This window comes from Mauremys mutica, chromosome 6 (assembly GCF_020497125.1).
Source record: "Mauremys mutica isolate MM-2020 ecotype Southern chromosome 6, ASM2049712v1, whole genome shotgun sequence".
Taxonomy (NCBI): domain Eukaryota; kingdom Metazoa; phylum Chordata; order Testudines; family Geoemydidae; genus Mauremys; species Mauremys mutica.
The window spans coordinates 128,377,313-128,402,683 of NC_059077.1; the positions used below are offsets into that span (position 1 = coordinate 128,377,313).

The 25,371-nt window shown below is 46.0% G+C and overlaps 1 protein-coding gene across 3 annotated transcripts in view; it reads left to right on the plus strand.

Moving 5' to 3' along the window:
- The window catches only part of FSD1L (fibronectin type III and SPRY domain containing 1 like), a 66,090-nt gene extending 40,719 nt beyond the window's left edge, over window positions 1–25,371 (plus strand). The window contains exons 10-14 of one of the 3 annotated variants that reach the window (XM_045021274.1): window positions 477–509; window positions 15,497–15,597; window positions 16,977–17,228; window positions 18,400–18,488; window positions 19,951–25,369. In XM_045021274.1, the coding sequence (XP_044877209.1) occupies window positions 477–509; window positions 15,497–15,597; window positions 16,977–17,228; window positions 18,400–18,488; window positions 19,951–20,073 (598 nt within the window). In that variant the 3' untranslated portion in view covers window positions 20,074–25,369. Of the gene's footprint in view, window positions 1–476; window positions 510–15,496; window positions 15,598–16,976; window positions 17,229–18,399; window positions 18,489–19,950 lie in introns of all 3 variants that reach the window. The other 2 variants (XM_045021276.1, XM_045021275.1) reach the window with 2 other exon arrangements.

Sequence of the window (25,371 nt, forward strand, 5' to 3'; positions counted from 1 at the left end):
TTAAAAAATGGAATGAACTTCATATAGTAGGAGGCAGTTCAAGTTTGGGCTGCCTAATGGAACCATAGTTGGTTAATGAAGGAGAAAGGATACTGATATTTCTAAACTATTGTCAGTGAGGATACCAAGATCTTTTGATAGCAAATTGAGTAAAATATTCTGTGAAAGTTAAAGGAGGGCTGTGCAATAAAGATTGTAGCCTTAACTAAAGATTAAGCTTTACCAGAAGGCCAAATCTAGAGAAAATAACTAAATATCGTATAAAAGTTACTTAGTCAAGACTTATTTGTATAATTATGAACATCTAATGTGACACACATTCAGTTACCTAACATTAGAACAATAAATGCCTTCCTGGCTGCTGATGATTGCCAGTGGTGTGATAGGTTTGAAAGGCTGCTAAGATTTGTCTCAAGTTAATGTGTACAATTTTTAGTAGTGACGTCTTTTAATCATTGCTTATTTCTGTCTGACAGTGGCCAGATTACCGTACTGAAGAACAATACAAGGTGATAACTTAAGACTCTTCTAGTTCTAGGATCTAGCCTCTAGCTTTGCTGAAAATCTTCAGAATTTTCCTTTTTAATCCTTGCTCTTTCTCTAGATAAAACATGAGCCCATCCAACAGCCTTCATCAGTAACCAAGACAGTACCTTTTTGGGTCTGCTTTTATTTAATGGTTTAGTAATCTAATCTTCATCCATGGGGGAAGGTTGATGCAGTCCCCATTCTCAGGAGAACTGCCTGTTACTCTCAGAGGGGGATGTGTCATAACTCCTTTGAATCAAATGGAGCTGTACATGCTCAAGTTTCAATAAAATCTAACACAGTTAATTTATATTACCATTGTGACTAGAAGCCCCAGTCAGGACCAGGACCCCCTTGTGCTAAGCACCAAACAGACACCAAACAAGAATGCCCTTGCCCCAAACAGCTTGCAGTCTTTAGTTCTTCTTAGAGTGCTTGTTCATGTCAATTCCAGTCAGGTATCCACACGCTGCGTGCACGACAGCCAGAAGATTTTTTTTTTCCCTCTAGCTCTGGCACTGTCAATGTGTGAGCCGGTCCCAAGGAAGGACTCTGTTAGAAAACCCTTGGCACTGTCATGGCTATGCCCACAGGTCCCACTCCCTAGTGCCCCTCAAAAGGAAAGGCCGACAGAGGGCACTTCCCAACCTGGTCTAAAGACCAGTTGGCTAGCAAGCCCCCATCTGGTACCCATTTGGTGGGGATTCCATCAACTCCTGCCCCAGGATGAGTCCAGTTGAGTCCAGCCCACACCACTCACCGGTCCATCACCATAAGGACCTATAGCTCCCCTCCACACCAGTGGCGTTCGAGGTGGCAGCGGACTTTTGGCACAGCGCCACCTTCACCTCCTAGGCAGGTGAGGTTACTGGCACCAGTTATGGGCACTGTACATTCTGTGGGCAAACCAGCGATGTCGGCCATAAGACCACCATCTCCATTGCATTGGCCTGCAGCACTGGCAACCCATGTGGGGGAGCCACTCCAGTCCCTCAGTTGGCACGGCTCTCCAGCATCAAGGGGCTCCACTCCTCCCTGGTCCTCGCAGTCAGAGACTTCTGAGTCGGAAGCGGAGGCGTTGCACTCTGGTAGGAGCAGAAGATCCCACTCCCACTGCAACTGACAACCATACCTGGTGCCATGGCTAAGCCAATGGCAGGCCCCTCAATGGCCCTTCTGGACACCCTGGGCCTATCACCAGAGCCAGGGTTCCAGATTGACATTGGTGGCCTCAGCTTCTTTTGCGCAGCCGCATGAGCCCTCCACACTGGTCATCCCGGCGGGGACCCATCCGCCAACATCGACTGTCTCTGCTTCAACGTCGACTGCAGCACTGATTGATTGTGCCACTGATGACGGGGGTGTGGGTTGCTGCACCACCCTCAACACCGATCACTAAGCTGGCTGATGTTGGAGGCACCAGCCACAGTACCGGTTCTCCTTGCCCCTAGGGGGGCCAAAGGCAGAGACAGGCTCCGGTACCAGCCACCATCTCTTCCTTCTCATTGCCAGATGAGTTGGTGTTGGGTTCCTTGACCGCTCCAGCCTTAGAGGACAGTAAAGTCTTTCAGCAGCTTCTGAGACAGGTGGCCCAGAACCTTAATATCAAAACGGAGGAGGTGGTCTAGGAAGCAGACCCAGTGGTCGATATCCTCTTCTCTCCTCGGCCATCCTCTATTGCGCTGATTATCAAAATGATCAGTGATGCCATTAAGACTGTGGCAGACCCCATCCTCATCGCCACTGACCGTGAAAAGGTACAAGTGGAGGTACTTTGTTCTCTCTCAAAGGTACGAACATTTGTATACACACCCTCACCCTTCTCCCGGACTCCCTGGTAGTGGACGCAGCTAACCAGCGCAAGCACCAGGGCTTCCAGGGCTCCTCTGTCAAGAACTGTGAGGCCAAAAAACTACCTCTTTGGGAGAAAAATATACTCTATGGGTGGTTGCATCTTCATATTGCTAACCATCAGGTGGTGGTTAGCAGATACAACTATAATACCTGTGGTGCAGTGGAAAAGTTCAGAGCTCCTGCCTACAGACTCTTGTGCAGACTTTTCCACACTTGTCAAGGATGGCAAATTGCTTTCCCGCCCTTGGAGATGGCCGCGGATGCAGCCTCTCGCACCATGGCTTCAGGGGTGACTATGAGAAGGAGTTCCTGGATGCAGGTCTGAGGCCTACAATATGAGATGCAGCAGACAATTCAGGATATCCCTTCGAGGGTCAGTTTTCTTTTCAGAGAAGACGGACTCTCTCATCTGCACAGCCTCAAGGACTCTCCAGCCACCTTGAAGTCCATGGGCCTCCACACCCCTGCCAATCAGTGGAAGTACTTCAGACCCCGGTTCCCCTGCCCCACCGAGGAATTATCAGCCTCATGGTAGGCCAGACAGGTAGTGCAGGAGGAATAGGAACTCAAGAAAGAGACCTCACCCCTCCTCTGGCCAATCTAAACCCTCATCAGGCTCAAAACAGGCACTCTGCCTTACCTTTTCGTCCTGTCTATCCCCTTTCTACCATGAGTGGGCCCGTATTACATTGGACCACTGGGTACTCTGCATGGTAGCGAGGGGATATTCACTCCAATTCTCTACCCTTCTACCACCTTCCCCATCCCTCTTCAAGGACCCTTCTCATGAGCAACTCCTTATTCAGGAGGTGCAACGGCTCCTCTTGCTTGGGGCAGTGGAATAGGTTCTTCAGGAACAGAAGGGCAAGGGCTTCTATTCCCAGTATCTCCTAATACCGAAAGCCAAAGGTGGGCTCAGGGCCATCCTAGGCCTGTGAAAGTTCAACAAGTTCATGAAGAAACTCAAGTTCTGCATGATCTCCTTGGCCTCCATTATCCCTTCCTTGGATCCAGGGGACTGGTATGCCGCTCTCAACTTGAAGGAGGTGTACTTTCATATAGCAATCACACCGTCCCACAGAAAATACCTCAGATTTGTGGTGCACAACAACCACTTCCAGTTCACTCCTCCCATTTGGCCTGTCAGCGGTGCCTCGAGTATTTACCAAATGCGTGGCTGGCATGGGCACATTTCTTCACAGGCGCCAGGGACAGGTGTTCCTGTACTGTGACAACTGACTGATCCAGGGCTCTATTGGAGATGCAAGTTGGATTCATTGCAACCTTTGACGAACTGGGCCTTCTCCTGAACGTGGAGAAGTCAATTCTGTCCCCTGTTCAGAGGATAGTTCATAGGGGCAGTGCTGGATGCGACCCAGGCCATGGCATACCTACCAGAAACAAGGTTCCAGGCCACAGGCAGCATCATTTGGCATCTCAGGCCGTTTCCCAACACTACAGTATGCAATTGCCTAAGACTCCTAGGACACATGGCCGCATGCACTTACGTGGTGCAACATGCCAGACTCAGGGTAGTGACTCTGCCTCACCTAGTCCTTGACTCCCTCCTGTGATGGCTCGATCCACAGATGGTGTGTGCAGGGATCCGCTTCGCCAGCCCCCAGGCAAGTCTTGTTAGTGACTAACACATCAGACTTGGGCTAGGGGACACATTTAGGAGACCTCAGGACACAAGGCCTCTGGTCTCAGGCAGAACTGGCTCTCCACATTAGTGTCCGAGAGCTGAGAGAGGTGTGCCTGGCATGCCAGACTTTCTGAGCCCACTTAACAGGGAAATGTGTATCATTTATGACAGACAACACCACGGCGATATTTTATATCGGACGTAGGCAACCTATGGCACGTGTGCCGAAGGCGGCATGCGAGCTGATTTTCAGTTGCACTCCCACTGCCCGGAGCCCTGGCCACTGGTCCGGGGGAGGTCTCTGCATTTTAACTTCATTTAAAATGAAGCTTCTTAAACATTTTAAAAACCTTATTTACTTTACATACAATAGCTTAGTTATATATTAGACTTATAGAAAGAGTCCTTCTAAAAATGTTAAAATGTATTACTGGCATGGGAAACCTTAAATTAGTGAATAAATGAAGACTCAGCACACCACTTCTGAAAAGGTTGTCAACCCCTCTTTTATATCAACAAACAGGGCAGTGCACGCTCCTCTCCCTGTGCCAGGAAGCTCTGTGAGACTTCTGGATAGAGCATTCAATACACCTGCAAGCATCGTACCTCCTTGGGGTACAGAACGAGTTGGCAGGCTACCTCATCAGATCGTTCCACAGCCACGAGTGGTCCCTACACCCAGATGTTGCAAACTCCATTTTCAAATGGTGAGGCTTTCCCTGGATAGACCTCTTTGCCACGCGACTCAACAGGATGTGTCAGTAATGCTGCACCTTACGGAACCAGAGTCCGGGCTCCATAGTGGACACGTTCCTCTTCCCATGGGGAGACCATCTCCTATACGAGTTCGCACCCATCCTGCTTGTTCACAAGTTACTCCTCAAGATACGGAGGGAACAAGCTTTGGTAATATTGATAGCTCCAGCCTGGCCCCACCAACACTGGTACACATTGGGGCTTCCACTGACATGTCCAGGAGCAGTCACCTTGCTCTTCCCGGACTTAACTCAGGACCACGGCCGCCTTCAGCACCCAAACCTCTTCCATGGCATGGAAGCTCCATTGCTGAACCCAATGGAGCTTGTCTGCTCGGACAGGGTTAGACAAGTCCTCCTTGGCAGTAGGAAATTCTCTACCAGGGCTACCTACCTTGTCAAGTGGAAGAGATTTTCAATCTGGATGGCTCTGCATCATTTATCTCAGACGCTTGCCACTATACTGTGTATGTTGGACTACCTCCTCCATCTCAAGCAGCAGGGCCTGTCCATGTCGTCAATAAGGGTTCACCTGGCCATTTCAGTGTTCCATCCAGGTTCAGATGGCAGGTCGGTCTTTGCCAACCCTATGATCAGTCATTTTCTGAAAAGTCTTATCCACAGGTCAGGCAACTGATCCCAGGTTGGGACCTCAACCTGGTCCTTTCTAAACTGATGTGTCTGCCAATGGTTCAAAGGGCAATGTGCTCCCAGTGCGCGCGTGCTGTGACTCGCACACAAAAGGTGGCGTTTCTGGTAGTGATAACCTCAGCCAGGAGGGTGTCTAAGCTCAAGGCCTTAACATCAGAGCCCTCTTACACTGTGTTCTGTAAGGACAAGGTGCCACTCAGGCTGCACCTGGCTTTCCTCCCAAAGGTTGTCTCCCAATTTCACATCAACCAGGACCTATTCCTTCCAGTATTCTATCCTAAGCCACACTGGAGCAGTAGGGAGCGGAGTCTTCACTCATTGGATGTCCACAGAGCGCTTTTACTTAGTTTTGAAATTTTCCTTAGTCTCAGAATCTCAGGGTTGTAAGGGACCTCAAGAGGTCAACTAGTCCAGCCCCTTGCTCAAAGCAGGACCAATCTTCAGACATTTTTTTACCTCAGTTCTTTAAATGGCCCCCTCAAGGATTGAACTCTCAACCCTGGGTTTAGCAGGCCAATGCGCAAACCACTGAGCTATCAGTTGAAATAGGAATGAAATATCTGTTTTCACCCAGTATATCTTTTTTTTTTTTTGAACTGGCAGTGAACTGAAGAATGGTCTGATGCTCAATGTGTTTTTTGTATTTGAAATGCAGAGTATTGCCCATGACTTAACCTAATGAAACTTTTGCCGAGTGGAATTTCTTTAGACAGATTCTCCTTCCTCAGCTTATTTTTTCATCAGTTTAGTTCATTTTTATTTTGATCCCATATTGCCCAAACTCTCCTGTATCTCCCCCCTCCCCGTACTTCTTATCATGCATATATGTTATAAACTTGACTGCCTGGGAGGTCAGCAGCAGTAAAATCTATCCAATGGGAAAAACTGCTCCTGAGATTAAATGTTGATGGCAATACACTAACTTTAGGAAGCATACCAAAGAGTAACTTCTTTTTCTTCTTCGAGTGATTGCTCCTATGCATTCCAGTTAGGTGTGCGCGCCGCGCGTGCACGGCTCTTCGGAAGACTTTTACCCTAGCAACACTCGGTGGGTCGGCTGGGCGCCCCCTGGAGTGGCGCCGCTATAGCGCAGGATATATACCCCTGCCGACCCATCCGCTCCTCAGTTCCTTCTTTCCGCCCGTGACGGCCGTTAGAACAGTGGAGCGCAGCTTAGCTGACCTCCACCTCCCTAGCTACTCGTAGTTTCTCTCGTTTAGTGTATAGTTTATAGTTGTAGTTAACTTTATTTGTTTGTAGTATAGGATTTATTTTCAGGGGTTCGGGGTTTATCCCCTTCCCCTCACCCGGTGCCGGGTCCGATGCCCGGTCCACAGGGTTTTACAATGCTCGGCCGGCCACAAGCCGTTGCCGGCAAGAGATCCTCTCCTAAGTGCCTCGAGGATTCTCAACTGACAGATAAGTGCCGCATTCGCGGTGCCTTTGATCCTAGAACAAAGGGGAGCGGGACTTTCATCTCAAACAGCTCCTGAGGGAGGCAGCTCTTGCTCCTCCGCTCTCGGCGCCGAGCGCTGGTTAGTCTTCAAGGAGCGCTCCCTCGGCACCGGTTCCCCAGTGCCGCCAAGGCCTCCCGGCACCGGCCCTCGCTGACTCCGACGTCCGCTCGGCATGGTTCCCTCTCCTGGAGGAGGAAGAGGCACAATATACTTGCTGCGTCCGAGCCGCCTGCTCCGCAGCCGAGCGCTATGCTCAGTCGGATCGCCCGGCACCGATGTCTGCCGCAGCACCGACAATATCCGCACCATTAACTCCGGCCAGGCAAGAACCGTCGAGTCCGGTGCCGGAAAGCTCCCCGCTACGGACCGTGGTTGAGCTCGCTATGACGCTGCGTCCAAGCTGCCTGCTCCGCAGCCGAGCGCTATGCTCAGTCGGATCGCCCGGCACCGAGGTCGGCTGCGGCACCGACAGTATCCGCACCATTAACTCCGGCCAGGCAAGAGCCGTCGAGTCCGGTGCTGGAAAGCTCCCCGGTACGGACCGTGGTCGAGCTCGCTAAGACACTGCGTCCGAGCCTCCTGCTCCGCAGCCGAGCGCTACGCTCAGTCGGTTCGCCGGCACCGACAATATCCGCGCCGTTAACTCCGGCCAGGCAAGAGCCGTCGAGTCCGGTGCTGGAGAACTCCCCGGTACGGACCGTGGTCAAGCTCGTGATGAAGCTGCGTCCGAGCCGCCTGCTCCGCAGCCGAGCGCTATGCTCAGTCGGATCGCCCGGCACCGATGTCTGCCGCGGCACCGACAGTATCCGCACCGTAGACTACGGCCTCGCAAGAGCCGTCGAGTCCAACACCTGAATGCTCCCCGGCGCAAGCTGTGGTCGAGCTCACTATTCCCTCCACGCTGGGAACATTTCCACAGCGAGGGAGTTGATGGCAAGGGCAGAGCCTGCGCTGCTTAACCCCCGACATCGCTGGTGCGGGTTATATGGTCTTTTGGCGAGCCTGTCTTGCTCACGCCACCCTGCGTCGGCACCGCAGAGCGGCACCGTCCCCGATCGCGGTTCCGCAGACGTTCTCGGTCCCGTCACCGATCGAGGTCCCGACGCCGCTCGTGGTCTCGGCACCGTTCTCCAGTGCGGTACCTTTAGTACTCGCGGCACCGGCCAGCGTCACGTTCGCTGGCCCGGTACATTCGGCACCGATCCCGCTCCTGGCACCGCCCCAGGCACCGAGACTCCCGTACCCACTCCTGAACGTCGAGCCTTGCGCTCTAGGTCGACCGCCCAGCACAGCTCCGGTGGCAGGTCTCGTTCTCGGTACCGGTATGTCTCCCGGTACCGATCCCCAGTGCCGAGTCGAGCGACGTCAGTTAGAGAAGGAGACTCTACCAAAGGCTCTTCAGCTCCTTCAGGGCCATCCAGTCATGCATTGGTGTTGCCACGTGCGGACACTTCATATGCGCAGTACTCTCTTTTCCGATGTGCCCTCCAGAGTCTTCCAGGAGACCTATCAGAGGTCCTTCTGCTCACCATGGGCGTACTGCCACGCCAGAGGCATACCGGTGCTCCCATCTCACTCCGTTCCGTCGGAGCTCTGGGCGCCAGAGGCGGCAATTAGCCGTCCCCCTGCGACCAGTACGGAGCAAGCCCCGGTTCAGCCACCGGGCTCCCAGATCCTACCGGATCCGGAGGTCGTCCAGGAGCGCGAGCCCACACAGGACCCGCTTGTCCCTGGCCTTTCTTCTTCCTCCTCCCCAGCTGAGGCGGGGACAGGAACATACTCCTCGGGCCCTCCTCTGATCGGAATGCAAGTGCATAGCATCATCCAGGGGCTACGAGTACCTAGGTACATCTAACCCCCCCCACCCCCCCGCTCCCTTGTCGTCCAGTCCCTCAATGGGATGGAACGCCATGGCCAGCAGGCACCAGCTCCTAAATCCTAGGGGGCTAGGCGACTGGTCTTACGGGGCCGTGCGATGTACTCGGCGGGGGCCCTGCCACTTTGTGTAGCAAACTAGCAAGCCCTGATTAGCCGCTACTACGGGTGCCGGTGGGCAACTTTACAGAGTCGGTTCTTCAGAACTCACGTCAAGAGTTCGATGCCCTCCTGGATCGAAGGAAGAAGCTGGATAGAGCTTCCCTCCAGGCCTAGTTGGATGCTGCTGACTTCGCTGCCACGACCCTGGCCTTGGGTATGGCCACGAGGCGCATTTCCTGGCTCCGGTTATCGAGCCTTCCCTCGCAGCCGCTGTCCACTATACAGGACTTGCCCTGCACTGGCAAAGGCCTGTTCTCTGAGAAAGCTGGCCCTAGGCTGCAAAGCCTGAAGGGCAGCAGGGTCACTTCCCGCTCTCTATTAGCATGCACACGCTGGTGCTTGGCGCCGACCTTTCCGTCCCCAGCCTCACCGCTCTTACCCTGCGCCTAGACAAAGACAAGACTTTGCCAGCAGGCGTCACTTATGCGGTCGTGGGCGTCAATCAGGCCCTCAAGGTTAAGGTCCTTCTAACCATCCTCGTCCCTCTTAGGGACCCCTCTCATGAGCGATTCCTCTTGCAACAGGTGCGGACGCTCCTCTTCATCGGAGCTATACAGGAGGTGCCTAGGGACGAAACCTAATCCCCTAGGCGAAGGGAGGTCTCAGACATATCCTGGACCTGTGGGTCCTCAACAAGTTCACGCCGCGGATAGGTTCCGCATGGTTCCCAGAGGGACCGTCATCCCACCCTTGGATCCCGGAGACTGTATGCCGCCCTCGATATGACGGGCGCGTATTTTCATGTCCCCATTTCTCTTCCACATTGGCTCGTTCGAGGGACCTCCGAGCCCAAGTACCAGTCCTGTGGGCATCGACACGGACCTATTCCGGTGTCTAGGCCTGATCATCATTGGTAAAATCCACTCTGGTGCCCGCACAGGGAATAGAATTCATTGGAGCCACCCTGGACTCCAATCTCACCAGAGCCTGCTTACCTCAGCCTTGGTTTCATGTGGTGGTAACAATTGTACAAGGTCTACGGACCTTCCCGACAACTTTGACTCGCCCAGGCCTAGGTTTCCTGAGTCACATGGCTGTCTGCGCGTTTGTTTCCAAACATGCCAGGCTTCGCCTCTGTCCACTCCAATCGTGGCTCACCTTGGCGTACCACCCGGGCAGAGATAGCACCCTGGTCGTCTCGTTCCCCCTGAGCATCCTAGGCTCCCTCGACCGAGAGTCAGTGCCCTCCCTGGTGTATCCAGGGATGCTGTTCCATTCACCCCTCGGGGTCCCTCATGATGGACACCCCATCTCTCGGCTGCGTGCTCACCTGGGTCAGCTTCGCACTCACGGCCTTTGGTCGGCCCAAGAGCTGGCCTTACGCATCAGTGTCCGAGAGCTGGGAGCAGTCTGCCTTGTATGCCAGGCTTTTCAGCTGGCGGATCGCCTCAGCAGATCCTTCCGGTCTCACAAGTGGTCGTTCCCTCCGGACGGTATCCATTCCGTTTTTCGGAAGTGGGTCTTTCCCCGCATAGCCCTCTTCGCTCCCGCGAGAGCGAAAACAGAGAGAAGTCCTCCTCATTCCAAGACCTCTCCCCAGGCTCAGTCTTGGAGAGGTTTCTGATGCCGTGGATGAGCCATCGGCTGTCCAATTTCCACCGTTCCCGCTGGCTTGCAGGGCCCTGCTAAAACTCCGCAGGGGCAGAGCGCACCTGATCATGATCGCTCCAGCGTATCCCAGGCAGCACTGGTACACCAGGTCGCTACCCCTGTCGGTAGCCAACCCTATTTCCCTACCTCTTGGCCCAAACCCCATTTCGCGGGATCGCAGCAAGCTTCACCACCCAGACTGGTAATCCCTGCACCTCACAGCAGGGCTGCTGTGTGGCTAAACCGATCCGAATTACATTGTTCTGCCCTGGCTCTACAGGATTCTCCTGGGTGATAGGAGATCCTCCACTCGGTTAACGTATCTGGCAGAGTGGAAGCGTTTCTCCTGCTGCTACGAAACGCACAATGTTTCTCCCGCCGAGGTCCCGATCCAGTCCGTCTTGGACTACCTCTGGTCTCAAACAGCAGCATATGGCGCGGCCCTCATTAAGGGCACTCTTGGCAGCCATCTCTCCCTTCCACCCAGCGGGGAGTGGCCGCTCCGTATTTTTACGCCTTGTGGTTTCTAGATTCCTCAAGGACTTGGAGCGTTATACCCCCCCCGGTTGGCCCCCGCCACAACCTGGGTCTTCAACCTGGTTCTCGCCAGTTTTATGATTGCCCATTCGGGACACTGACGACATGCTCGCTGGCATACCTGTCCTGGAAGACAGTCTTCTTTGTAGCCTTTCCATCGGCCAGGCGAGTCTCCGAGCTTCAGGCGCTCGCGATGGACCCACGGTATACTGTCTCTCAAGGACAAGTGCAGTTGTGACCGTGTCCGGCCTTCCTCCCTAAAGGTGGTGTCAGCCTCTCATATCATCCAGGATAGCTTCCTTCCGGTCTTCTTTCCGAAGCCACACTCATCGCAAGGAGAGCAACAATTGCCCTCCCTAGACGTCCGTAGGGCGTCCGCAATCTATATCGAGCGGACAACGCCCTTGCGTAACGCCCCCGAATCTTCATCGTACTGGCATACCGGACGAGGTACATACCTGTCTCCTCCTAGAGGATTTTATCTTCGATGACTGGTGCATCTGCGCCTCCTGTGTTTAGCCCATGTTCCATGGAGCCACCTTACTGCACATTCCACCAGGGCTCAGGCTTCCCTGCTGCCTTCTTGGCCCACATACCCTTTCAGGGGATGTGTCGTGCAGCTAGTACACACCTTTGCCTCATTGGCCCAAGTGTCCAGAGATGATGCAGCCTTTGGCACAGAAGTTTGCATTCTGCAGCATCTAACTCCGACCCCACCGCCTACATAAGGCTTGGGAATCACCTAACTGGAATGCATAGGAGCAATCACTCGAAGAAGAAAAGACGGTTACTCACCTGTAGTAACTGTTGTTCTTCGAGATGTGTTGCTCCTATCCATTCCAGACCCGCCCTCCTTCCCCACTGTCGGAGTAGCCGGCAAGAAGGAACTGAGGAGCGGATAGGTCGGCAGGGGTATATATCTAGTGCTATAGCGGCGCCACTCCAGGGGGCGCCCAGCCGACCCACCGAGTGTTGCTAGGGTAAAAGTCTTCCGAAGAGCCGTGCACGCGCGGCGCGCACACCTAACTGGAATGGATAGGAGCAACACATCTCGAAGAACAACAGTTACTACAGGTGAGTAACCGTCTTTTCTGCTGCTGCTTCTTGTTCCATTATCTCTTGGATTTCTGTGCCTGCTCCCTTCATGGACAGAAGATGTACAACGCATAGAAAAAATTCTAGCCAACTCTCTTGATATTTTTCTGTGTGAAAGGAGCCAGTCTAGCTTGTAAGACAGGCCCCATTCTAGGAGACGCTATTAGACAAGCTTTCTGGTTCTTCGTGCTGGTGGCTTGGGAGAAGCTACTGCCCCACCGCCTGTTCTGGACAGGCTTTCCAAGACTGCATTAGAATAAAATTTGAAGGCGGCCTAGTAGCAAGTGATAAGCTAACAAAATTGTATTCTGCCCATTTTATCCCAGACTTACTCCTCTGATTGCTAGTTTTTGTGAAAAGGACAGCTTAATTGTTTAAAAATACACTACCTTATTTAATAATCTTTCTCCAAGGTAGTAAAGGTTACTGTGTGAACTGTTAAAGGCTGTTGGAGTCAAGTGGAGAAGGTCAAACCATTGGATGAAATGGTCATTTACAGACCACTTTTTTTCAAATAAAGTAGCATGTTTTCAATGTTTGGAGTAACTTGTTCTAAATTGAATGGAGGAAAAATCACAACTTGCAAAATGTCTGCTTTTAGTATGCTGCCTTTTTCTGTCAAATGATGAGTCTCTAAATGACCATGTCACTTTCTGCATATCTTGCTGGAAATTCATCTAAAAAGAAAATCTAAGGTCTTGCTTCTGATAGAAAACAGAAGCGGATGGCTTCTCAGCAGTGGCGTACATGGAGCAGGATGGAATGTTGCAGTGGATATTGTTTTTCCCCTCTGAAAATATGCTTTAATTCTTGGCTTTGCTGTTTTTCATGCTTTCGCTTATTTCCTTTTCTTTTGGTAAGTAAACTGCTACTTTTTATTCCTATTTATCCCAAGCCTAAATGTTTCAGTTGGCTTGCTTAGAAACTGTTACACGCTGCTTTTAAAGTACTGTTATCCTATTTTATACCCTCTTCTTGCAGTATTGTAGCCATGTTGGTCTCAGGATATTAGAGGGACAGGGCTGGTGAGGTAATCTTTTTATTGGACCAACTTCTGTTGGTGAAAGACAGGCCTGAAGAGGTCTGTAGCTCAAAAACTTGTCTCTGTCACCAATAGAAGTAGGTCCAATAAAAGACTATCCCACCCACCTTGTTCCTCTTCTTGCAAGCAGTTTAGGAGCTGCTATGACATCCTACAATCTGGCAAATTAAAGTCTGCTTTTTAAGGTGTATCTAAACTGCAATCAGGTCAGGGGACATGACCAAGTATTTTAGCACAATTTGAGAACACTACTAATCTGTCTTGCAAAATGCTGTAATTGGTCTCTGAACAGTTAAATGCTGGAACCTTGACTATAGGCATGCACTTGAGAGACAGTATTCCATCACACTGATATTACAGTGACATTACAGTTAAAAAGGATGTTGTCATTCAATATAGATTAGAAATAATTCACAGGGTAAAAATTAAGCTTTTAAAGCCCTCCCCTTCTTTCCCCCCCCCCCCCCCCCCCCGGCCATACTGGCACCTCTGACTCTTATGTTTCATCAAGGAGTATCAGATGTGAAGCCGCATGAAGGTATTTAAGAAGACAACTTAGAGTTCCTCCTACACAAGCATTCAGGTCTTGAGCAGTCCAGGCAAACAATGTACATTACAACAAACTTTAAACTTGTTCTTCATAATTTAAAAACAGTACTAGCTGCCTATTTAATTTTATAAACAGCAAAAAATATCCACCTCCCTTTCCATTTCTTATAAGGAGTCTTGAAGTTTAAATCTCCTCAGTGTGGTAGAGACACTTGCTTTGATCTGCTTAGCTCTTGGAAGTCCCCAAGGCTCTGGGCTGCTGGCCCCGTGCTGCCTGGGGTCCCTATGGAGAGCTCTGTCCGCCATTAGGGATTTCTTTTCCGAAAGCCCCTTGTAACATTTTGTGAACCCCTGGGGGTTCACAAACCCCAGTTTAGGAACCACTGCTTTAGGTGGAGAACCTCCTCAAATGCTCTGGCTAGGCCTAAATTACTAGAGTTGTGGTGGTGGTGTGAGGCTTACCTAAAGAACAGTAAATGTTTAGTCTAACTAAATTCTTTCTTTCTAAAATATTGATTCCCACCCAACTGATTCCTTCAGAAAAGAGGGATAAAATGCTGTAAAACAAAATTTGACCCTTCCCTGTTATTTCCGGAGAACTTCCTTCTTTTGAAGTCTGATTAGAGAACATAGGCCTTCCTTGGTTTTACCTGAAAAATGCCCTATGAAGACTTAAAAGGTTCTATTTCATAGGACTGCTGAGTACTTTCACACTACAAGTCTGAGGGTACATTCATTAATATATTTAACAACCTTTAGAGGCTTCTCCAATACGGTAAAAAGTAGACCATATTTACTCCCCTGCACTTTTTTTGGTTTGATCATCATTCTTGAGTGGAAGAACATTGCTTTATAAGTAGTTGGTTTTAATGCATTAAAAGAATTATTGAGCTGCTGAATCTCGGCTAGCTTTTTCCACCTCTGACATCTATAGAAATTCAGCACACCAACTTGTATTTAGTATTTACAGAAATACTAGCATCAGGCCCATTAAGTTGTATAGTAAAATGCTTTTATTAGATCTTTAATATTTCCTTTAAAAGATTCTCTTCAGTGTTACTGTAGAATTGTTTGCCTCTTGGATTCTTAAACTTCTCTAAAAATATAATAAAGTGCCCATAGGATTATCAATGGGTGTATAGACATGCTACTTTTTTTTCTGCAAGCAACTTAAAAATTGCAATGACATTCTAGGCTATGTTGTGATGAACGTCAACACTTTGTCTCATGCTTCACTATACACCTGAATATCAATAAAAAGTGACCTGCCATGTTGATTAGTTACTTCCAAATTTTGATGTTGGACAATGGCAATCAAAACTTCCTAGGTTTCTACAAGAAATTGGGGAAAACTTATTTACCTCTTGCATATAATTTGAATGACAAATTACTCACTTAAATTCTAAATTTTGATTTTACTCTCCTCCCATTCACTTGTTCAGCAGCTCCTGGCTTTCCTCGTCACTACCTCATTTTCATTCAATCTTTTTGTTTGATTTTCATTTTCTTCCCTCTCCGTCAGCCCTCCTTGTGCATGATTACTAGCTCACTTCTATATAGAAGAGTTTATAGTGCAGCTAATGGCTGGTCCAGCATGCCACTTGAAATTTGCAACACAAGCACCTAACACTTCAGGCATGACTCACATAAACTAATCTGTATCCTTCAAGAGAAATAAAACTTCCTGTCTATTATTTGACTGGTCTATAAACTTCCCCATACTGGAGTGCAAATTATTTTATTTGTTGTTTTATAGAAGTGGCACGCCATCTCCAAAGAGGACATCTATTAGTTCAAGGTCACCATCGATAAGAGGCAGCAGAGATCGCTTTACTGGTGAATCATACACAGTGTTGGGTAGGGTGAATTTTTTGCTTTAATGCTTACTTAGTGTTTGAGCAAGGGCAGATACAGTAACTCCTCACTTAACGTTGTAGTTATGTTCCTGGAAAAATGCAACTTTAAGTGAAACAATGTTAAACAAATCCAATTTTCCCCATAAGATTTAATGTAAGGGTGCAGGAGAGCGCTCAGGGTGGAGGTGCGAGAGGAGGCTCAGAACTGGGGCAGGCAGGAGGGTAGCTCCTGTTTGCAGGGGATGCGCAAGTGGCTCTGCACAGTGCGGCACCGCCCCCATGGCCACGATCCTGTGAGCTGCTCTTCTCCTCCTACTCTTCTCCCCCCCCCCCAGCAGGGCCACCCAGAACACAGGGCTGCAGGGCCCTGGGCTAAGGGGGCCCTGCGTCCTGTCCTGCAGCTCTAAAGCCCCTCTTGGAATGCGGCCCTGTGAGCACGGGCAGGAGGAGCAGGGGCAGCCGCGCAGCCAGCGGCCGGAGAGAAGCGGCACTTTCCTCTTCAAAGCCGGCCAGAGAGACGGAGGAAAGGAGGGGGAGGAGGCGGAGAAGAGGAACTTGTGCAATGCTCCCTTGTAAAGTCAGCCAAATGACATAAGGGAGTATTGCACAACTTTAAACTAGTATGTTCCCTAATGGAGCAGCGACGTAACTTCGAAACAACATTAAGCGGGAGGACGGTAAGTGAGGAGTTACTGTAGGTCTAGAGTAGAGTCTTGCATCTGAAGAAGTGGGTATTCACCCACGAAAGCTCATGCTGCAAAACGTCTGTTAGTCTATAAGGTGCCACAGGATTCTTTGCTGCTTCTGTAGGTCTAGATTTCCATCAGGAGAGAATTTGTAGCTTGTAATCCCAAGGTTTTTCTGACAATGATTTCCCCCAACCTGGGCTCAGACTAGGATCTGTTCTCTAGATTCTTCTGTTTAGATCTGTGCAGAGGTCCTTGTGGTCATTCAGGGACTGAAGATACTTATGTATGCAGGAAATTCTAGTATTTGAGAAGTAGTCTTTTATTGTAAGGTTATCCAAAAGATAGCTAAAATACTTCCGCTTAATGACATTTTGACATTAGTATCAAGGTGCACTTGTTTTGTTCAATATAGCATTCTGTTAAATTACCTGTCTTCCGTAGAGAACAGAAAAGGCCTCTCTGTTCCACCTTAACTGAATGAATGTGATGAATATACACAAGGTTTCTAATAGTCTTAAATTTATTGGATTTTGGTCTGTTTCCACAAGGCTCACTGTCTACAACATCTAAGTCTTTACCTAGCAGTTATTTCTTCAGTATGAATCATTGTTTTGCTTAGTGGGAAGTATATCCTGTACACGTGTCGGTGTAAAGAATAAAACAAAAACCCTACATCTGTGATCTGTTACAGGAGACACTGCTATTGAAAGTGGACAGCACTATTGGGAGGTCAGAGCCCAGAAGGACTGCAAATCCTACAGTGTGGGAGTAGCGTATAAAAATCTGGGAAAATTTGATCAGCTGGGAAAGACTAACACAAGCTGGTGTATCCATGTCAACAACTGGCTACAAAGCACCTTTGCTGCAAAACACAATAATAAAGCCAAAGCCCTAGATATGACTGTTCCAGACAGAATAGGAGTGTACTGTGACTTTGATGGAGGTAACTTTATATTATTGTGGACTTCATAGATTGAAATTTAGTAATGACTGGGTACCACCAAATTGCAGAAGTATGTAATACTGTAAATGTGGAAATACATTAGGATTCAACCTAGGACCAACACTAATCTGCCTTTTCATGGTGAGGAGGAAGACCATATTGAGACGCAAAGGTACTGTACATAACTGTCGAATTACTTGGCTCCATTTGAAAACCAGAGTTATGAACACTGGAAATTTTTCTGTAACAGATTTTAAAAAGTCTGAATATAATGTGTGAGGGGAGACTTCTGAAAAATGGTGAAAACATCCAGCCAATATGGAACTAAGGAATAGACATACACCTTGTCCTATCTCTCACAACTTACTTGACAAATAAGTAGTTGAAGGGTTATGAACAGAAAAGCGGTGGTTTAATGGCAATATGTTGTAAATCACTGTTTGTCTTCCAGTAGTTGTCCCATTTTCAGATACCCAGATGAACTTGGATTAACCAAAAGATGACTTTAGCCATTTCTCAAATGGAAAGAGCAATAAAATAAAACTTTTAAATACTCTCTAGACAACAAGTACTATGGAAACTGCCACGAGACTAAAACTAAACTTAGAGGTTACCTGGGCTTACTGTCTTGGGCTTTCTCTTTCCTTGCAAGGTCTGTGAACTGCCTTGCATTGCCTTCTCAGCCCTTACTTTGCAATGCTGCCACAGATATTTTGGACAGCTGCTGTTCTTAGATCTGTACTGGACTCTTTGGCCACTCACAGGTGGTGGTGACCTTTTCTGTGCAATAAGGTAACCAGGCAACACAAAGCTCTGTAAAGAAGGTAGTAGTTGATTCCTTGCTGAAATAAGGAAGTGGACTATATGGCACTAGTTGAAATTCCTTTTATCTTTGTAAGAGATGTTTTTTTGATCAAGAAGCAACTCCTGACAATAGCAGGTATTAGAACTTATGAACTATACATATAAAACACATCATACTGCTCCAAATTCCAGGAATGAAGAGTAACAAATATCTTGCTGACATTTGCAGTATGCAGACCGCCTGAGTGTTACCTGTCACTTTGGGGCTCTAGTCCTTCATTGTTCAGACCAATTTTGGATTTATATCTTCTTTTATGTGTATGAAACTTGATGTTAGCAATTTTTAAAACCTGCTTTTCTCTTTCAGGTCAGCTCTCATTTTATAATGCGAGTTCAAAGCAGTTGTTATACACCTTCAAAACAAAATTTACCCAACCATTACTACCAGGTTTCATGGTCAGTACCCAATTAACTTTACTTCTGTTTTTAGCACTGATATGTTTTGACCTCTATTTTGGTTGCCTAACACTTGGCATATGGGATTCTTGTGAGCATTTTCTTTGAGAAGCTCTCATCTTTTGTTTGTGGTAGCCCTTCATTATGCAGCAGGGGGAAGTCTGTTAAGCTTTTGTTGAGATATAAACTTAAAAATCACCATTTCCCTTCTTGCCTGCTAAAATAACCAAGCATGCTATGTATCTAGTTTGGGTAGCAGCAGCAGAGTACACTTTTCTAGGAGCTGTCAGAGTAGCAGTAGTGGGAGAGGGGAGACAGGCTGGGGGAAACCACGTAGGGTAACAGTTCCAACTCACATCATGTAAAAGGACACAGCTGGACTTGTCTGGGCTTCTCTCACCAATCACCTGGACTTTAGTCAACCTCTCCTCTGGGATTCCTACCTCTTGAGCTACAGGACAAAGTTGCTATTTGTGATGCAATATTGAAGATTCAAACCCTGCTCGGAATGTGGTGTGGAATTTTGTGGGGGTCTGGGAGAGGGAGTTAGTTGCTGGCAGCCGGGCTCACATAGGGATTTAAAGGGCCCGGGGCTCCACACGAATTCAGATATAACATGGTAAAGCAGCGGGGTTCAGGCAGCACTTTAAAGGGCCTGGGGCTCCCCGCTGCTTTACCATGTTATATCTGAATTCATGTTATATCAGAGTAGAGGTGTATTCTCATGTTTTTCCTTTTAGGACCTCTGCATTATTCAGTACACAGGGTGGATGCACAAAGGGGCAGAATTAAGATCACATGGGCAACCTTTTTATTAGCGCACACCCTCTTTGTGTCAAGGTCATTAATGAAAATGTTAAATAAGATTGGTCCCAAAACAGATCCCTGAAGAACATTGCTAGTAACCTTCCCCCAGTCTGACAGGTCACCTTTCTGTATCCCCTATTGTCATGATCCTTTCACCTGTAACATATCCACCTTTCAATTCTCGTATCAATCTCCATCTTCTCCCATATGAAACTGTGTCAAATACCTTATTGAAATCCAGGTAGAGTAGATCTACTGAATTTCGTTTGTCTGAAAAATCAGTATTGTAGAGATCTGGTCTGGTACAATCTACCTTTGGTAAAACCATGTATTTTATCCCAATTACTGGGTCATTTTTCCTTAGTTCCCTGAAGGAACTCGCTTCTGATTTCTTTGCTTTAACTCCCCTGTCCCCTCTGACAGTCTTCATCATGACATCACTGTGTACTAGGCAGTGCCTCTCATGGACACTTGCAGGTTATTTTGAGTAGAATTCCCCGTAGGAAGTGGGTGTTTCCTGAAAGGGCCAACTGTAGTTTTAGAATGTAAAGTTCATCTTTAATTTGCATTTGAAAATGTGGGTGGGGGGAAAATGGATTTTACTGGCTTTGAAACATTGACTGATAGTAGCTTTGTGTAATGGTTTATCTTCTAGGTCTGGTGTGGTGGACTTGCATTGAGTACCGGATTGCAGGTGCCGAGTGCTGTGAAAATGCTCCAGAAGAGTGAAAACGGATTGAGTGGTTCAGCTAGCAGCCTAACCAATGTTACCCAATAATGTGTCTATTTAGATACTATACTCCTGTTTCTGAGTGGGTTTTTCTGTGCAGCTGCTATTCACAGGAGCTTGTGAGCAATGGATTAACTGGCTTTGCTACCCACTGCTGCTTTAAGGTCTGGGCACCAATAGTGCAAAGGTTCTGGTCTGAAGCATTAGCAGAAATTTACTGTGAATCCAGAGAGCCAGACAGAAAGTGAGTCTGACTTTTTCTGATGTTTTGGATGGGGAAGTCAGGAGCTGTAGCTATGCGCTTTTATATTAGACTGAATTTGATTGTATTAGATACTTGATCATTTCAGTATAACTGCACATGGCAGGTATGATCTTAGTTTGAAAAGCACTTACTGCTACTCACTTTTTTCACTCCTTGTTTCCCTCACTTGAAAAGGGGTCCATTTTGAGGTCCTAAATGGAAGCTTTAAATATGTGACCCTCTGAAGAAACCAGTCCCTCAAATTTCCACATACAGATATGGCATGATACAAGTTTTTGAGATGTGAGATGTTCTCCTAGAGTAGCTAATATGATTTTGACACAGGTTGGCTACCCTCTGGTATTAGTTGAATAAATAGTGTATCATTTTGTGGTGGTCTTTAGTTGTCTAAATGGGCACAGTGCTGAGTATCCTTTGATAGGCTATTCAGTTAGAACACGAGCTCAGTAATCCTGCATCACTTTAGTGAAAATGAAGACTTCACATCAATTTTACACCAGTGTTTTCAGAGCATTCCTGATCTTTACTGTGTGAGCCCTCTACTTAAATTATTGGGGAGAGATGCATAATAGCACACTTTCCCCAATATCACCCTTAATAAGCTTTCAGCTATATTTGATAACTTTTTTAAGCATCCAACTTGGAGTACGGGTAGGCTTTAAAGTGCTTCCATGCTTTCTATATTTGTGTCTCTTGTTTTTAATATGCAGTTTAAATAAGATTTTTTGTCCTGTTTCTACCAGATTTATATAATTTAAAACTTTTGAATGAGTTTGAAGTATGTAAACATGCAAAGATGCTGGTGGTGGTGGTGAGGTGTTTTAAGACTTCAAGAATGCAGCTAAATAAAGCTTAGAGTAGACAGCCCAACACTCATTCTATGTTGCACTTATGACATTACATTCATTTTAATGAAGAAATAGTACCACTAATTTCACTAAACTACATAGTAACCATGCACATTAATGTAGCAGATCAGTTCATCGTACTTAATCTACTATATGCACTCTTGCTCCTTTCAAAAAAGCATATCTAAAGTTAGACTGAGCAGCATATCACTTACTGCTCAACCCCACCTGTATCACTTGTAACACAAGTAGATGGTGAATAGTAAGAACTACTCACTAGCAAAACATTGTCTAAATAGAATGAGACTACAAAACTGGAAAGCTACTAGGAGCTTAAAAATACAAGAGCATAACTTCAATGGGTAGGACCATCTTTGAAAGCTCTGGATTTTTTTAGTTCTGAACCCCCTTAAGCTCTTACCTTTAAGTGCACCCTCCCATCTGAAAGGCTCCCCAAGCAACTTTCCTTATTGCCTGTGATCTCCAGAATGAAATAATTCTGATTGTGCTGACTAGAGAGAGTCACTAAACAATGCTGGGCTTCCTCTCACCCCTTTCATGGGACTGAATGTGTCTACTTTTTCCAGCCCTGGAATTCTCCCCGAAACAGGACAGAGCATTAAACTGTTACTAGACCACTGCACCAGCCCTCCTCCTCCTCCTCCTCATTTTAATGGTTTGTACTCCTTTGTAAAGATTGCTAATCTAGATTGTTTTTTGTAAAATCTGTTTATGGTTCTTATGCTGCTTTGGGAGAGACATATGCTGCACTCAATGTTTTTAACAAACAATAGAATCACTCTTCAGTATAAGGGATTTTGTTTTATAAATACAACAGATTCAGACCCCTCCCACAGCAATTTCATATGGATGTCTGCTCTCTGTGTACTTCTCCCTATTGAGGCAACCAGTTGCTAATTGGAGATCTTGTAGAGAATATCTAGTGACTATCTAGAGAATATCTTTAGCAGCAAAACTTTGCATACAGTAGCAAAATTATTCATGTTAATGGAAAGAGCTAAGAGAACATTTTAGTATAAAAGTCTGTTTTGTACTAGTGTTAAATCTCTTTTAATCAGTGTTTCCCTTCCTAATCTAGTCAAGGGTCCCACAAAATGACTTGAAGATGATGGACAATATTGTGACTGATTTTAATTCTATAATTAAAGGTCTCTTATGGTGCACAGTCACACTAAGACTTTTCTACGAGCATAATGCTGGTGGCTGTAGTGAAATACCTCCCTTCTTGGGAGTTGAACCGGGATATGGGGAGGGGATGATTTGCACTCCACATATTCAGGCCCTGGAAACAGAGACCTTCATCTAAATTTAGGAGCACTTCAGTTCTTCCTCTTGAAGGAAAGTAGAGTGAAGAAATCTCATGCAACAACTTTGGAGATCACAGGCAAAATCAGATGCATTTTAATCTGTTTTATACATAGTTGAATTTGGCCCATGATCTCCAGTGGTGTTGCACAGCATTTGCTACTCCTTTTTAAGAAACTGAAGATAAGCTAATTACCTTTTTTTGGTATTCAGTTCCATATATGAATTTAACATTTTCTCATGGCTTATTTTTCAGGCTTATTTTATAATATGGTTATACAAATCTTTTTTTTGTGGGGAGAGACGAAGAAAACAGCTTCCAGTATCTTTTCTCCTTTGCTGCACTTCTTGTTCAATATAAATGTACAAAACTGAAAACAACTTCAAATGATTGGCGAATGGTTTTGTTCTAAATGAGCTCAATAACATCTGAATCAGCTTATTGTCATACTCTGGGACAGTCCAGGCTGTCTTAGTAAAGCCATCATCCTAATTACCTTCATTTTTGGAGAATCAGGTCCTTTATGCAGCAACATGAGCATTCATAAATGTCCAGTGAATTGAGGAAGTGAGGCATGCAGGATGGGGCATAAATTGTGATTTAGAACAGAGATGTAAGCTTTGTTTTTATTTTGAGACTCTCTTAAGTTAATGGTAATAAAGGTTAGTTTCTGTTCCTATCTGTCCATCTCTAACTTTTCAGTGTGGGATAGTTAGCTACAGTTCCTGCTAAGTTCTCCTTTACTTTGTATAAAAGTGAGTGTATGCTACAAGTTAACACATAAGGGGGAAAAAAAACAGTAACCACCGAGTCAAACCCAAAAATTGAATGCAGATACATAATTTACTTGAACATATTTTAGCAAATTGTAAGGAAACCTGCAAGGCACACTTGATTATGCACAAGATGTAGACAATTGAATTCTTGATTTTTTTTCTCAAACTATTGTATCTTAGTTTGAAACAAGCTGAAGTATTTAGTATTGTGACTTATCAAACAAACCTTGTGCAACATATCCAAGATATAGCTGTTCTAAATAATAATGTATGGGTTATTTTGCCCTTAAAGTTTGAAGTTACTGTACAGTAGTTAATGCACAAGTGTTGAATTTTTGCTGCTAACTTTTTCTTTTTGTAAATAGAATATGGAGATAAGGAATTGCCTTAAACACTTCAGATTTTTTCTTAGATTATGATTTATTTGTGCTAACATCTTGCAGATCTGCTTTTTAAATTTGTGCAAAGTAAAGGTATATTTAATGGTATTGCATAGGATCTTGGGTGCTATTTTTAGGTACAGTGTAAGCAAAGGTAAAGTACTAGCTGCAGCTTCAGAATGAGTTGATGTAGGAAGAATGTATGAATACCCTGAGACTGTTTCTGGCAAGTGGATTTTATTGGAGGCTACTCAACCACTTGATTTGATTGGGCAAATTTGCAATCCTCTTGAATGGTGGTGCTGACACTGCTCCTGTTAGAGCTGTGCTAGATTCTTTGTATCTAGCACAGTGTTTCCAAGTATGTAAGTAATCTAATGGCCTTGCCCATTGTAAAATTCAAGTATTTTGGGGGGGAGGAGGGGAGTTGTAGCTAAACTTGAGTTCTCTTGTAAAAATGTGATTCATCTTTTAAATGCATTTCTGTGTATTTACAAAAGTTCTTGGTTAAGGGTTTACTATTTCTTTTTGTAAATTACATTACTTCTATTAACAGGGCATAATATGGGTTTTTTAATGTAGTGGTAAACTAAAAATTTGCATAAAAAGGTAGTGGAAGTATGACTCTACTAAAGTTAAGGGGTATTGGATAGTTGATAACATACATGCATTCATATCTTAAGTTTGTCTTCAGGTACAGGGTATTAAGGGCAGTGACTGAATTTTCAGTTTAGACTTCTATGGTCTTTCAAAAAGCTTGAAAATAGGAAAAATAAGTGTGTACCCTGTGTAACAAGGTTGCAGAAGCATACACATCAGTTTCCTACATCTTTTCTAAATTACTGCTCCTTCACACCTCACACATACAAGATGAGGAAACTAACTGGTTGCTATAGGGAAAATATCCAGCTCCCCCCAACAAAACAAAAAAAAACCCCTATCTTCTGAGCATAGTAGCTTATTGGATTTTAATCATCTTGGTAGACTAGTTCAAATGTGATCTTCCACCTAAACTCAGATTTTTCTAAACATTTTATTGACTGTTGGAAGGGGAAATCTGGATTTTGTTTTCCCAGGCACTGTAAAGTGGGATTTATGCATAATCTCTGACTATTAAGCAAAGCTTTTCATTTCCCCTCATTGTTTAACACCTCTTTTGCTGCATGTGCCTTTCATAAGTGGAGCTATAATCACTGCTCCTGCTGTGGCATAATGTGTTGAGTGTACTTGGTGATCTTGAAATTGTCTCATTGATTTTTACTCTACAGATTGCACATTGATTTCCATGTACATCACTTTGACAATACCTCAGGTATTCTGTAATCAGTGCTTCATTCCTCATTCTTTGTATAAAGTATCCCAAGATAACAGACCTGTCATAGCAAGACTACAGGGGTGCCTTAGAGCCCACAGAGTATTTTATTTGCTGTGTCTTTAACTCAAACTGTGTATGTCTTACAAACATTTTGTATTAATAAATTAATTTTGAAACATTAGCTGCATAATACCCTTGTTACAGCTTCTCCTTTTGATTTTCATTCCAGAGGAAGGCAGCATCTTATTTTAGCTGAAATATAAACTTACTTTAGGTTGACAGATATTCCTACTTGAGCATTAAGATATTGGTGTGTGTATTATACTGCAAGTATTAAATTAGATCAAAAACAAACATGTAGTAATTAATAAAATACATGGTCTACTGAACAGAATGAGTGACCATTCTATAGTGACCTTTCTCTGAATTCCAGCA